The 14,603-nt window shown below is 46.1% G+C and overlaps 1 protein-coding gene across 1 annotated transcript in view; it reads left to right on the top strand.

Annotated features, from left to right (window-relative positions):
- Nucleotides 1–476: 476 nt before the first annotated feature.
- The window catches only part of COG7 (component of oligomeric golgi complex 7), an 87,884-nt gene continuing 73,757 nt past the window's right edge, over nt 477–14,603 (top strand). The window contains exons 1-4 of the mRNA XM_011987962.1: nt 477–865; nt 7,643–7,791; nt 8,428–8,544; nt 10,949–11,117. Coding sequence (XP_011843352.1) covers nt 697–865; nt 7,643–7,791; nt 8,428–8,544; nt 10,949–11,117 — 604 coding nt within the window. The 5' untranslated portion in view covers nt 477–696. The remainder of the gene's footprint in view (nt 866–7,642; nt 7,792–8,427; nt 8,545–10,948; nt 11,118–14,603) is intronic.

Below are 14,603 nucleotides of genomic sequence, written 5' to 3'. Positions count from 1 at the left end.
GAGGGAGAGGGAGAGGGAGAGGGAGAGGGAGAGCTGGGCGTGTGGTCGCGCGCCTGTAGTCCCAGCTACTCTGGAGGCGGAGGTGGGAGGATCGCTTGAGCCCAGGAATTTGAGGCTACAGTGAGCTGAGATCGTTCAGTTGCCCTGGAATTTGAGGCTGCAGTGAGCAGAGATCGTTCAATCGCACTCCATTGCTGCCCAATGCGCTCCACTGTTGCCCAGGCTGCCCTCGAAATCCTGGCCTCAAGCGATTCTCCCGCGTCAGCTTCCTAAAGAGCTACAGGCGCAAGCCACCGCATAAATGCGCTAATGTATGTCAGGGCTTTATAGTAAGCACATAGTTTAGTCCTCGACAAATGGTAGCTGACGTGGGATGTTTGTCGGTGCCGGGAGCTCTCAGTCCGGGGCGTTCTTCCCACAACCAGCTCTGCTCAGCGCTCCGGACGCCCGCAGTCGCTATGGTAACAGCCAACGATTTCCGGAAGAAGAACGGCGGGCGGCGAGGGTCATTCCCAGCCGCAACCTGAGTGGGCTGAACAGAGAAGCGCAAAGGGGCAAGTTACCGGTCCTGGAGTTTCTGGGGTTCGCCTCGGAGGCTAGCCTCGGTGCTCTCTCAGGCTCGCTCGCTTCTGCATCCCCGTTGCCGCCCGAAGCCAACTCTTAAGTCCTGGACGCCAGGCCTTAGACAGTGCCGCCATGGACTTCTCCAAGTTCCTGGCAGACGACTTCGACGTGAAGGAGTGGATCAATGCGGCCTTCAGGGCCGGCTCCAAGGAGGCGGCGTCCGGGAAGGCGGATGGCCACGCAGCCACCCTGGTGATGAAGCTGCAGCTGTTCATCCAAGAGGTGAACCACGCCGTGGAGGGTGAGCCGCGCGGGGCCCTGGCCACGGGACCCTCCCCTGCTCTTGGCTGGGCAGAGGTCACCGAACTTGCGTGGGGCACTCGGGTGGGCGGTGCACGCATGGACAGCAAATACCCTCGGCGAGAGAACAAGCCCCGAAGTCCTGATCACATCAGCGGGAGTCTCAGCTGGGGGCCGGGCTGTCTTGTCCACTTGCTAATTTTGGGTGTTGCTTTTCCTCCTCGGGCTGGGCTATAAGTTTCCTTTTTCTTTTCTTTCTTTCTGTTTTTTCTTTTGAAACAGCGTCTCGTTCTGTTGCCCAGGCTGGAGTGCAGTGGCTCGATCATAGCTCACTGCAGCCTCGAACTCCTGCACTCAAGCGATCCTTTCGCCACCTGAGTCGCTGGGACTACAGGCAAGAGCCACCACGCCTGCAAATTTTGTTTTTTTAAAAAAAAATGTAGAGATGGGATCTCACTGTGTTTCCCAGGCTGGTCTCAAATTAAAATTCCTGGGCACAATGGGTTTTCCAGTCTTGGCTTCCCAAAGTGCTGGTGATTATACCTGTGAGCCACCACATCTGGCCTCAAGTTTCCTTTTGGAACTTAAAAGAGTGGATCTTATTGCAGTTGTCCTTCTCTAACTCAAAAGTAGATCTCTGGGATTCCCTTTTTGTTATTATCCATAGGCATTGGAAGACAAGATGGATCTTTTTAAATGCTGCAAGTTTTAACCAGTTCTTAACATGTCTTGTTGAGGCACCTTCCAGAACGTAAGATAGAACAGCTCCGGTTTCTGTTATGGTGACTTGAATGTCAGAGTCAAGGGCCCAGTGTCAAAGAAAATTGGCTTTGACTTTTTGTAATCTAGGAGCACGAGTCTATGAGATGTTTATTCAAAGAGTTAGGCAGCCTGTTTTTGTACCAAACAATAAACGTAAAAAGAAAAAAAAAGTGAATTTTGAGAGTATGAAGGAATAGCCAACAGATCCTTATATCTGGAAAAAAAATATTATAGTATAGGTGTAAGGGAATGACACAGATCTGGAAAACATTGTTTTGGTGGATTTTATGTCAGCTGAGGAAGATAGGCTGGTCTCAGTAGAGACTTAAACCATTTTTTTTTTTTTTTGAGACAGAGTCTCATTCCTCATTTTGCTGCCCAAGCTGGAATGCAGCGATACCATTATAGCTCACTGCAGCCTCAAACTCTGGGTTCAAGCAATCCTCTCGCCTTAGCCTCCCAAGTAACTGGGACTATAGGCATGTGCCACCTTGCCTGGCTAATTAAAAAAAAAAGAAATTGTTTTTAGAGACAAGGTCGCACTATGTTGCCCAGGTTGATCTCAAATTTCTGACCTCAAGTGATCCTCCCATCTTGGCTTCCCAAAGTGCTAGGATTACTAGTGTGAGCCACCACACCTGGCCTAAACCATTTTTTGAGGATAAGTTAAATTATAAAAAATAACATGCACTGGCAACCATTTTATATAACGCTCCGACTTGACTTTTATTTACCGTGTGTTGATTCAGTACATACTGCACACAAGTCTCTCTCTTAGGCTCAGATGGAAAGACCAAACAGACTGCTTCCACTGGGAGTGGATGGTCCAAGAGATGTTCCCATTTTTGTTTGTTTGTTTGAGACGAAGTCTTGCTGTATCCCCCTGGCTGGAGTGCAGTGGCACCATCTCAGCTCACTGCAACCTCCGCCTCCCGGGTTCAAGCGATTCTCCTGCTTCAGCCTCCCGAGTATCTGGGACTACAGGTGTGTGCCACCACACCCGGCTAATTTTTGTATTTTTAGTAGAGACAGGGTTTCATCATGTTGGCCAGACTGGTCTCAAACTCCTGACCTCAAGTGATCCACCCGCCTCGGCCTCCCAAAGTGCTGGGATTACAGGCATGAGCCACTGCGCCTGGCCAGATATGTCCATTGTTTAAGAAAAGGTAGGGAGGGGGCTTTATTTCACTGCAGATTGTTTGTTTGTTTGTTTGTTTGTTTCTTTCTTTCTTTCTCTCTTTCTCTTTCTCTCTCGCTCTCTCTCTCCTTTCTTCTTTCCTTCCTTTTTTTTTTTTTTTTTTTCAGGATCTCACTTTGTCAACCAGGCCACAGTGCAGTGGTGTGATCAGTGCTCACTGCAGCTTCACCTCTCAGGCTCAATGAATTCTCCTGCCTCGGCCTCCTAAATAACTGGGACCACAGGCATGTGCCACCATGCCAAGCTTATTTTTTTATTTTTGTGTAGAGATGGGGTCTCACTATGTTGTCCAGGCTGGTCTCAAACTCCCGAGCTCAGGCGATCCTCCAGCCTTTGCCTCCCAAAGTGCTGGGATTACAGGTGTGAGCCACCGCTCCCAGCCCATATTCTTTTTTTTTTTGAGACAGAGTCTCACTCTGTTGCCCAGGCTGGAGTGCAGTGGCATAATCTCGGCTCACTGCAAGCTCCGCCTCCCAGGTTCACACCATTCTCCTGCCTCAGCCTTCCAAGTAACTGGGACTAACAGGCACCCGCTACCATGCCCGGCTAATTTTTTGTATTTTTAGTAGAGACGGGGTTTGACCATGTTAGCCAGGATGGTCTTGATCTCCTGACCTCGTGATCCCCAGCCCATATTCTTTATTGTACCTTACATCTTTTACTAATTATTGAGCATCAACTATGCATGTGTCCAGAAATGGACAGTGGGGAGGAAAAGTTTATCTTGCTGGAGCTTGCTGCCTATGGGGAAGATAGAAACACAGTAAATTACAGTGAGGGGTGGCTTTACTCAGAATAGAATCTGGAGTTGTGAGAGCTGGCAGGAGGGTGCAGTTACGTCTTGTTTAGGAGAATCATAAAGCACTTCCCTTGTGTTAGACCTTGAAGGAAAACTTTGTAGGACAAAGAGGAAAGGACATTAATAATAATATAATGGCAAATTGGCTGGGCACAGTGGCTTGTGCCTGTAATCCCAGCACTTTGGAAGGCCGAAGTGAGTGAATCACCTGAGGTCAGGAGTTCAAGACCAGCCTGGCCAACATGGTAAAACCCCATCTCTACTAAATATACAAAATTAGAGGTGGGTGTGGTGACATACACTGTAGTCCCAGATACTCGGGAGGCTGAGTCAGGAGAATCACTTGAACACAGGAGGCAGAGGTTGCAGTGAGCAGAGATCCCACCACTGCACTCCAGCCTGGGTGACAGAGCAAGACACTGTCTCAAACATAATAATAATAATAATAATGGTATGATAGCACATATACGAAGTTTGCTACATGTCAGACACTCTTTTTAGTGCTCTATATGTATTAACCAAGTGATTCTCAAACATGGGTTGCAATGCCCTCCTTGCCTCCCCTTATCCTTGTTCCTGTCCTCAGGAACAGGGAATATTTGGAAATTGGTGGGAGCTTTTTTTCTTTTTTCTTTTTGAGATGGAGTTTCACTCTTGTTGCCCAGGCTGGAGTGCAAGGGCATGATCTCGGCTCACTGCAACCTCCGCCTCCCGGGTTCAAGCAATTCTCCTGCCTCAGCCTCCCGAGTAGCTGGGTTTACAGGCATGCGCCACCATGCCTGGCTAATTTTGTATTTTTGGTAGAGATGGGGTTTCTCCATGTTGGTCAGGCTGGTCTCGAGCTCCTGACCTCAGGTGATCCACCCGCCTCAGCCTCCCAAAGTGCTGGGATTACAGGCATGAGCCATTGCACCTGGCCTGTGGGAGCTTTTTCAGTTGTCGTAGCAGTGGGGAACGTTGCAGTGACATTCAGATATAGGACATTCAGTGGGAGGACCCAGTGATGCCTAATGTCCTGCAGTGCTTGGTACAATCCTGCACAATGAAGAATTGTCCTGGCCTAAATGTGAACAGTACCTGCTTTTGAGCATGGTTGTCTAATTTAAACCTGACAGTTATCCTTAGAGGTAGGCACAGTTATTATACCCAGTATAGACTTGTAGAAACTGAGGTTGAGAGAAGTTAAGTAACTTGCTCAGCATCATGTTCCTAATGAATGGGGAGCCTGGACTGAACCCAGACAGTTGGCTCCAGAGCCCAGGCCCTTAACCATCATATTTCACTACTTCCTTGGTATTAGAGAGAGAGAGTAACATATACACAGGAGTGTGGCTATAAGAAGGCGTAATCCAGGGAAAGGTGATAAGTTCAAAAAGACCTGCATGAATAATATCAGTAAACGGTCTGGGTGTGATCTCAGTGCGTTGGGAAGCTGAAGTGGGAGCATTGCTTGAGGCCAGGAGTTCCAGACCAGCCTAGATAATGGAGCAAGACCCTATCTCTACAAAAAATTTAAAAACTAGGCAGCATGGTGGCTCATGCTTGTAGTCCAGCTACTCTGGAGGATTGCTTGAGCCTAGAAGTTCGAAGCTGCAGTGAGCTAGGTTTGCACCACTGCACTCCAGTTTGGGGGACAGAGTGAGACAAGATAATTAGTAGTGTTATTATTAGAGAATCACACTTTTGTAGGGGAAATGTAACTGAAGATGAGGTAGATAAAGAGATTGGGATCAGCCTGCGAAAGACCTTTCTAGCGATTCTTCGAGTTTGGCTTTTATTTCTTAGGCAGCAGGTAGCCTTCATAGGTTTAAAGCGTCATTTATTTTTATGCAAGATGAGACAAGGGCCCAAGTCTGCGATGAAGAAAGTTGATTGTAGCTGTTCAAGCACATGTTGAGGACCCCAAATTGGAGGACTGATTTCTTCATTTAGTCAGTCAACAAATTTGTATTGGGCACAAACTCTTTTCTAGGTTCTAAAAACACACTGTTGAACAAGACCCAGTGTTGGATTGGAGAGGTCCGCAGGGGCCACGTTATGCAGGGATTTTATTTTTATTTTCATGTATTTATTTATTTTTGAGACAGAGTCTCACTCTGTCGCCAGGCTGGAGTGCAGTGGCGCAATCTTGACTCACTGCAACCTCCACTTCCCAGGTTCAAGTGATTCTCCTGCCTCAGCCTCCTGAGTAGCTGGGACTACAGGTGCGCACCACCATGCCTAGCTCATTTTTATATTTTTAGTAGAGACAAGGTTTCACCATGTTGGCTAGGATGGCCTTGATCTCTTGACCTCATGATCTGCCTGCCTCGGCCTCCCAAACTGCTGGGATTACAGGCGTGAGCCACCACGCCTGGCCAGGGATTTTATTTTATTTCTTTATTTTTAAGAAACAGGGTCTTGTTCTGTCACCAGGTTAGAGTGCTATGCAGGGATTTCAGTGTCACATTAAAGAGTTTGAATTTAAGGCCGGGTGCAGTGGCTCATGTCTATAATCCCAGCACTTTGGGAGGCCGAGGTGGGTGGATCACCCGAGACCAGGAGTTTGAGACTAGCGTGACCTACGCAACAAAACCCCATCTCTACTAAAAATATAAAAATTAGCTGGACGTGGTGGTGCACAACTGTAATGCCAGCTACTTGGGAGGCTGAGGCAGGAGAATCGCTTGAACTTAGGAGGCAGAGGTTGCAGTGAGCTGAGTTTGTGCCACTGCACTCCAGTCTGGGGGACAGAGGGAGACTCTGTCCCAATAAATAAATAAATAGAGTTCGAATTTAATTTTAAAATAAGGCATTGTAGGATTTTTAAGCAGCAGAGTAACATGGTTCAGGAGGCTATTGCTGAGGTCCAGAAAAGAGATGATAGTGGCTTCAACTGGGGTGATGGCGGTGAAGATGATGAGTAATGGGTAGACTTAAGATATTTTTCGGCTTGACGTTGTGGCTCACGCTTGTAATCCCAGCATTTTGGGAGGTCTAGCCAGGCAGGTCCCTTGAGCCCAAGAGTTTGAGACCAGCCTGGGAGACATGGCGAAACTCTGTCTCTACAAAATATATAAAAATTATTCAGTCCTGGTGGTGTGTGCCTGTAGCTACTCGGGAGACTGAAGTGGGAGGGTCACCTGAGACCAGGAGGCTGAGGTTGCAGCCAGGAGGTTAAGTTGTGATTTCGCCACTGCACTCCAGTCTGGGCAACCGAGTGAGACCCTGTATCAAAAATAATTTTAAAATAGGCCAGGCGTGGTGGCCACACCTGTTTTCCCAGCACTTTGGGAGGCCGAGGCTTGTGGATCACCTGAGGTCAGGAGTTTGTGACCTGGCCAACATGGTGAAACCCAGTCTCTACCCAATCTCTACTAAAAATACAAAAAATTAGCCAGATGTGGTGGCGGGCGCCTGTAATCCCAGCTACTCGGGAGGCTGAGGCAGGAGAATCACTTGAACCCTGCAGGCAGAGGTTGCAGTGAGCTGAAATTGCACCACTGCACTCCAGCTTGGGTGACACAGTGAAACTCTATCAAAAAAAAAAAAAAAAAAAAAGACCATGGAAAGCAGGCATTGGGGCCAGACCCATGTGAGGCTTAGTTTTAGCTCTGTAAGATCCTGGGCAAGTTACTTTAACCTCTCTGAGTTTTCTTATCAGTAGGAAGTGGCTGCTACTGACAGCCATGGACATTAAGTAAAACAGTGTATGCAAAGCCCCTGGGGCATGCCTTCTTGCAAATGGCGTTATGATTTCATTGGTGGTGGCAAGTTGGTGTTGGGACAGGTTGATTGTTCATTCCTTGTGAAATCAAAGGCCCTTTCCCATCAGTCTGGGGATGTGATCCTGGCAGGGGCCACCTCACTACCCATCTCGTCTCCTGCCCCATATTTTCTACAGGCTCCAAAAACTGTTTGGTTGGTCGTGTGTTTCCTTTCTGTTGTCTGATTTGTTTTCTATTTTTTACTGGTGACTGGTCCAGCTTTCACCTTTTGTGGCTATCGCTGTTCTTGATTTTTTTTTTTTTTAACTACAGAAACAAGTCACCAAGCTCTCCAGAACATGCCCAAAGTGCTCCGTGATGTTGAAGCCCTAAAACAGGAGGCATCTTTCCTGAAGGAACAGATGATTCTTGTCAAGGAGGACATTAAAAAATTTGAACAGGATACATCTCAATCCATGCAGGTATTTTGGCTCCTGTCGTAAATGGTGATTCTTGTTTTGGGAAGGTGGTCACTCTTGTAGAGGGTTTAGAACAGCACGGTGTTTTGGGAGGCCAGCCATCACTCAAGATTCTGCCCAGCACTCAAACTATGCTCTCTTTTTGAGACAGAGTCTCGCTCTGTTGCTGGAGTGCAGGCTGCAGTACAGTGGTGTGATCTCAGCTCACGGCAACCTCCACCTCCCAGGTTCAAGTGATTCTCGTGTCTCAGCCTTCTGAGTAGCTGGGATCACAGACGTGCAACACCATGCCCGACTGATTTTTGTATTTTTAGTAGAGACAGGGTTTCACCATGTTGCCGAGGCTGGTCTCGAACTCCTGGTCTCAAGTGATCCTCTCATCTCGGCCTCCCAAAGTGCTGGGATTACAGGCGTGAGCCACTGTGCTCGGCACCCCCGAAACTATGCTTTTGCTTGGGTCTTTCAGCTGATTCATCTCTTCGGCACTGCTGAATAAATTTAGCCAGATGATTGGTGTTTTGGGAGACAGAAGCTCCCTAAAGACAGGAGCAAGCCACCATACTTACATTTCAAGTCCCTGGTGGCAGATGGAGAAAAAGGACCTACCCCTTCATTTTTCACCCCTCACGTCTCTTTCAGGTGTTGGTAGAAATTGACCAGGTGAAGTCCAGAATGCAACTTGCTGCCGAATCTCTTCAGGAAGCAGATAAGTGGAGCACGTTGAGCGCTGATATTGAGGAGACGTTTAAGACTCAGGTAGGTTTCTTGTTTAGGGGATGTTATGAAAAGTATTTAAGCAAGAACTTGAGGTTTGGAGAAAGCAAAAGAGATAGCATTCGTTGAAACCGTAAGGGAGAGTTGACAGCCAGGAGCAGCATTCAGAAACCTTCAGACTCTGGGTGGGGAAGATCTGAAGCTGCTCGGTGTGTTTCCAGCCTCTTTAGCTTGCACCCTCTGTGTGACTGAAGCCTCTTAGTCACAGAGTGAGTTCTGGAGAAGTCTCGATAAAGATGTACAGGCACCAGGCACAGTAGCTCATGCCTGGAATCCCAGCTCTTTGGGATGCTGAGGTGGGAGGATCATTTGAGGCCAGGAGTTTGAGACCAGCCTGGGCAACATAATGAGACCCCCATCTCTACCAAAAAAAATTTTTAAATTAGCCAAGTGTGGTGCTGCACACTTGTAGTTCCAACTACTCAGGAGGCTGAGGCGGGAGGATCTCTTGAGCCCAGGAGTTGAAGGCTACAGTAAACTATGATCATACCACTGTGGTGAGGGACAGAGCAAAAAAAAAAAATAAGAAAAAAGAAAAACCAGCACAGGCAGAGAAGGTTGGGGGTAAATGAATGAGAGGGTGGAACATGGGGAGCGGGGAGCCTTATATACCATGGGGACTTGGTGGGTTATTGACCCCTTCTGAGGCTGCAAAGTGTGGAAAATAGTAATATTTTCGACCTGGGATATAAGGATGAAGTAAGATGATGTCTTATGAAGAACTCTTACTCAATTGTAAAGCAAAATGAATGATTTATCAGTCAGTTTTTTAAAAAAGTTACAAATGCATATGGGAACAAATTTATTAAACAGGAATAAACTGCAAAAATAAGTTTTTTTCCTAACCCTGACCCCCACCTTAATCGTTGAATTTTTCTTTTTTTTTTTTTCTTTTGAAACGGAGTCTCATTCTGAAGCTCAGGCTGGAGGACAGTGGCATGATGCCTCCACCTCCCAGGTTAAAGTGATTCTCCTGCCTCAGCCTCCTGCGTACTTGGGATTATAGGCGCACACTACCATGCCCAGCTAATTTTTGTATTTTTAGTAGAGAAGGAGTTTCACCATGTTGGCCAGGCTGGTCTTGAACTACTGACCTCAGGTGATCTGCCCTCCTCAGCCTCCCAAAGTGCAGGGATTCCAGGCGTGAGTCACTACGCCTGGCCAGGGGCCAATTTTTCTTGTACAGACTAGCCCTGTTACCAGCTTTATGCACATCCTTCCAGATACACACATGCATATTTATGTTCCCTGCCCCTTTTTTCTCACAAAGCTCATTGTGAACACTGCTTTGCAGTTTGTTTTTTCATTCAACAATATATCTATTTTTATTTATTTTTGAGACAGAGTCTTGCTCTGTCGCCCAGGCTGGAGTCCAGTGGCATGATCTCGGCTCACTGCAAACCTCTGCCTTCTGGGTTCCAGTGATTCTCTTGCCTCAGCCTCCCGAGTAGCTGAGATTATGGGTGGGTGCCACCACACCTGGCTAATTTTTATATTTTTAGCAGAGACAGAGTTTCACCATGTTGGCCAGGCTGGTCTCAAACTCCTGACCTCAGGTGATCCTTCAGCCTTGGCCTCCCAAAGTGCTGGGATTTCAGGCGTGAGCCACCCCGCCTGGCTGCCTGGCCAGTTTCTTAAAATGTTTTGTAAAGACAAGGTCTTGCTATATTGGTCAGGCTGGTCTCGAACTCCTGGCCTAATGCAATCCTCCTGCCTCAGCCTCTGGAAATGCTGGGATTTTTAGGTATAAGCCACTGTGCCCTGCCTGGATGTGAATGTTTTTAAAACTCTTAGCACATATTGCTAAATAGCCTTCCAGAAAGACAGTATAAATTTAAATTTATGATACCAGACAGACGGTCTTTTTTCTTTGTACCCTCACTAACAATTCCTATTATGATTTTTCAAACACTTTTCCAATTTGTTAGCAGGAAAATGGCACTTTCTTGTTTAATTTAATCTGCATTTGTTTGAGTACAGTTTTTTGTTGTTTTTTTTTTTGAGACAGGGTCTTTGTTGCCCATGCTGGAGTGCAGTGGTGTGATCTTGGGCTAACTGCAGTCTCCACCTTCCAGGCTCAAGTGATCCTCCTGCTTTAACTTCCTGAGTAGCTGGGACTACAGGTGCGCACCACCACACCCAGCTAATTTTTACTGTTTGTAGAGACTGGATCTTGCTGTGTTAACCAGGCTGGCCTTGAACTCCTGGCTTCAAGGGATCCTCTTGCCTCAATCTCCCAAAGTGCTGGGATTACAGGCATGAGCCACCACCATGCCCAGCCCCATTTTCTTGCTTGATGAGTTGCCTTTTCATGTATTTTATCTATTCCCAATTGAGGCAGTAGGGATCTTTTAAAATAAATATCCTCTATTCTGGTCTTTTCTAGGACATAGCTGTGATTTCTGCCAAGCTAACAGGTATGCAGAACAGCTTAATGATGCTTGTTGATACACCAGACTACTCAGAAAAGTGTGTGCACTTGGAGGCACTGAAGAACAGGCTGGAGGCCCTAGCCAGTCCGCAGATTGTAGCGGCATTCACCTCTCAGGCTGTAGGTGAGTGCTAGCTGCTTCTCATCTCTGTGTATATCTCTCTATAAAGATAAGGCCTTGTAAGTCTTCAGTTTTTAGAATGTCTTAATGGTGATTGAATTATATAGATTAGAAGGAACTCTGTAATTTTTTTTTTTTTTTTTTTTTTTTTTGAGATGGAGTCTTGCTCTGCCACTGAGGCTAGAGTGTAGTGGCGGGATCTCGGCTCACTGCAACCTCCACCTCCCGGGTTCAAGCGATTCTCCTGCCTCCCAAGTAGCTGGGATGACAGGCGTGCACTGCCACGCCCGGGTAATTTTTGTATTTTGAGTAGAAATGGGCTTTCACCATGTTGGCCAGGCTGGTCTCGAGCTCCTGACCTCAGGTCATCCACTCGCCTCAGCCTCCCAAAGGTCTGGGATTAACAGACGTGAGCCACCGCGCCTGGCCGGGAGTGCCTTTCGATTGCCTTTACGTGTAGAAAGCAATAACTGATTTTGGAATTCTTGGGCCACATGCTTTCTCCTTCAGACTTCTTCATTGTCTTCTGCCATCTATATTTATTTTCTTTTTCTTTTTCCCCAGAATGTCTCACAAAACAGCCAAATATACTTCTGTAAAGACAAAAGGTGAAATGCTACTTCTGTAAATTCTGTCTTCTAGTGTGAATGCATTTCCCTCTATATTCTGATAAGTATGAGATTGGCCTGCTTCTTCTCCTATTTTTTTTTGTATGTATGTAGCTTGTGTTTCTTTTCCCTAAATAGTTATAACAGGGACTGACAAACATTTCTTGTAAAGGGCTGGATCATAAATATTAGGATTTGGGGGCCATATGGCCTTTCTCACAGACACCTCTGCAGTTGTGGCACAAAAACCCACTCATAAATGGATGGGCTTTGCTGTGTTTTGTTTTTGTTTTTGTTTTTTTGAGATGAAATCTCGTTGTGTTCCCCAGGCTGGAGTGCAGTGGCGTGACCTCAGCTCAATGCAGCCTCCGCCTCCCAGGCTCAAGCAACTTTCCTGTCTCAGTCTCCCGAGTAGCTGGGATTACAGACGTGTGCCACCACACCTGGCTAATTTTTATATTTTCAGTAGAGATGGGGTTTCACCATGTCGTCCAGGCTGGTCTTAAACTCCTGACCTCAAGTGATCTGCCCACCTCGGCCTCCCAAAGTGTTGGGATTAGAGGCGCGAGCCACCACGCCTGGCCAGGTAAAACTTCATTTACAAAAACAGATGGCAGTTTGGCCTGCTGGCGCATAGTTTGCCAAACTATGGCTTATAAGATTCTTTTACCTTGTAGTTTAGTAACTTCTCTAGGTTCTTTTTCAGTTTTGAAAATTTTTAACTTTTCCAGGAACCCAGTGTCACCCCTTTTCACCTACTAATTCATATCTTTATTTACAGAAAATTGCCTTCCTTAAAATTTTTTTTTCTGTTTTATTTGTTCTCTGTTTTATTATATTGATGTTTGAGAACATCAACTATCTGTTCATTAGCTCTCCCTTTTCCCTCTCGGTATATATCATATTTTCTCTGGTTTCATTTGGATGTTTGCCTACTCCCTCTCAGTCCCCTCCTGCCTTGTATTGTTTTTCTTTTTCTTTTTTTTTTTTTTGAGACAGAGTCTCACTCTTGCCCGGGCTGGAGTGCAGTGGCCGGATCTCCGCTCACTGCAAGCTCCGCCTCCCGGGTTCACGCCATTCTCCTGCCTCAGCCTCCCGAGTAGCTGGGACTACAGGCGCCCGCCACCTCGCCCGGCTAGTTTTTTGTATTTTTTAGTAGAGACGGGGTTTCACCGTGTTAGCCAGGATGGTCTCTATCTCCTGACCTCGTGATCCGCCCGTCTCGGCCTCCCAAAGTGCTGGGATTACAGGCTTGAGCCACCGCACCCGGCCCTTGTGTTGTTTTTCTAAAGCTTGTTTTTCATTTGGCTGATGGGGTTTTCCAAAGTGTCTGTTCTGGAGCATATATGCAGGGCAACGTGAATCCATGACCCTGATATGCAGTCCTCAAACTTCACCCAAATAAACTCTCTACTTATTTTTAAAAATAAAATATCTGTTCTCTGCCGTGTGCAGTGGCTCACGCCTGTAATCCCAGCACTTTAGGAGGTCAAGGCAGGAGGATCGCCTGAGCGCAGGTGTTTGAGACAAACCTAGGTAGCATAGCAAGACCCCGTCTCTACAAAAAATAAAAAATTAGCCAGGCATGGTGGCGCACGCTTGTAGTCTCAGCTACTCGGGAGGTTGGGGCAGAAGGATTGCTTGAGCCCAGGAGTGACAGAGTGAGACCTTGTCTCAAAAATAAAAAGTTTTGTTATCTTTGTTCTTCTAATTAATTTTTAATTTTTGTTATGTCATGATTTACTTCCTAATTTTTTTCCTTAGCTCTGCCAACCTCCCTTTTTATCTCATTGTAATACCTTAGATTCTTTTTTTTTTTTTTGAGATGGAGTCTCATTCTGTCACCCAGGGTGGAGTACAGTGGCATGATGTCTGCCTCCTGGGTTCAAGCGATTCTCCTGCCTCACCTCCCGAGTAGCTGGGATTACAGGCATGTGCTACCACACCCAGCTAATTTTTTGTATTTTTAGTGGAGATGGAGTTTTACCATGTTGGCCAGGCTGGTCTTGAACTCCTGACCTCAGGTGATCTGCCCGCCTTGGCCTCCCTAAGTGCAGGTATTACAGGCGTGAGCCACCATGCCCAGCCTACTTTTTTTTTTAAATAGATGGGGTCTTGCTATATTGCCCAGGTTGGTCTTGAACTCCTGGCCTAAAGCGATCCTCACATCTCACCCTCCCGAAGCCTTAGATCCTATTAAAGAAAGGATATGTAATTTGTTTGAGAGTGTGAAGCAATTATTGCCTAAAATTTTCTTCTCTTTCTTAGGGAAAATCTTTGGAAGTGTTCTCTTTTTTTTTAGAAAAAAATTTAAAAATTGTGGCAAAATACACTTGACAAAATCTACCATTTTAGTAATTTTTAAGTGTGCATTTTAGTGGCATTAAGTACATTCACATTGCTGTGCAAACATCACCACCTTCCATCTCCAGGACTTTCTTCATCTCTGAACTGAAATTTCATACCCGTTAAACAGTAACTGTCCATTCCTCCTACCCTCACCTGCCAGCAATCATCATTCTACTTCTGTCCCTATGAATCTGACTACTCTACATGTCTCCTATAAATGGATTCACATAGTATTTTTCCTTTTATGGCTTAGCATAACATCTTCAAGTCTCATCCATGGAGTAGCATGTGTTAGAGTTTCCTTTCTTCTTAAGGCTGAGTAATACTCCATCTCATATATATACCACATTTTCTCTATCCATCTGTTGATGGACATGTAGGTTATTTCTACCTTTTGGCTATTATGAAGAATGCTACAACGATCATGGGTGTACAAGTGTCTGTTTGAGTTCCAGCTTTCAATTCCTTTAGGTATCTACTCAGAAGTGGAATTGCTGGATCATATGCTTATCTTTTTTTTTTTTTTTTTTTT

This window comes from Mandrillus leucophaeus, unplaced genomic scaffold (assembly GCF_000951045.1).
Source record: "Mandrillus leucophaeus isolate KB7577 unplaced genomic scaffold, Mleu.le_1.0 Scaffold32, whole genome shotgun sequence".
In the NCBI taxonomy this organism is placed as follows: domain Eukaryota; kingdom Metazoa; phylum Chordata; class Mammalia; order Primates; family Cercopithecidae; genus Mandrillus; species Mandrillus leucophaeus.
The sequence above is the reverse complement of the archived record's forward strand: the minus strand, read 5'-3'. Positions and strand labels throughout refer to the sequence as shown.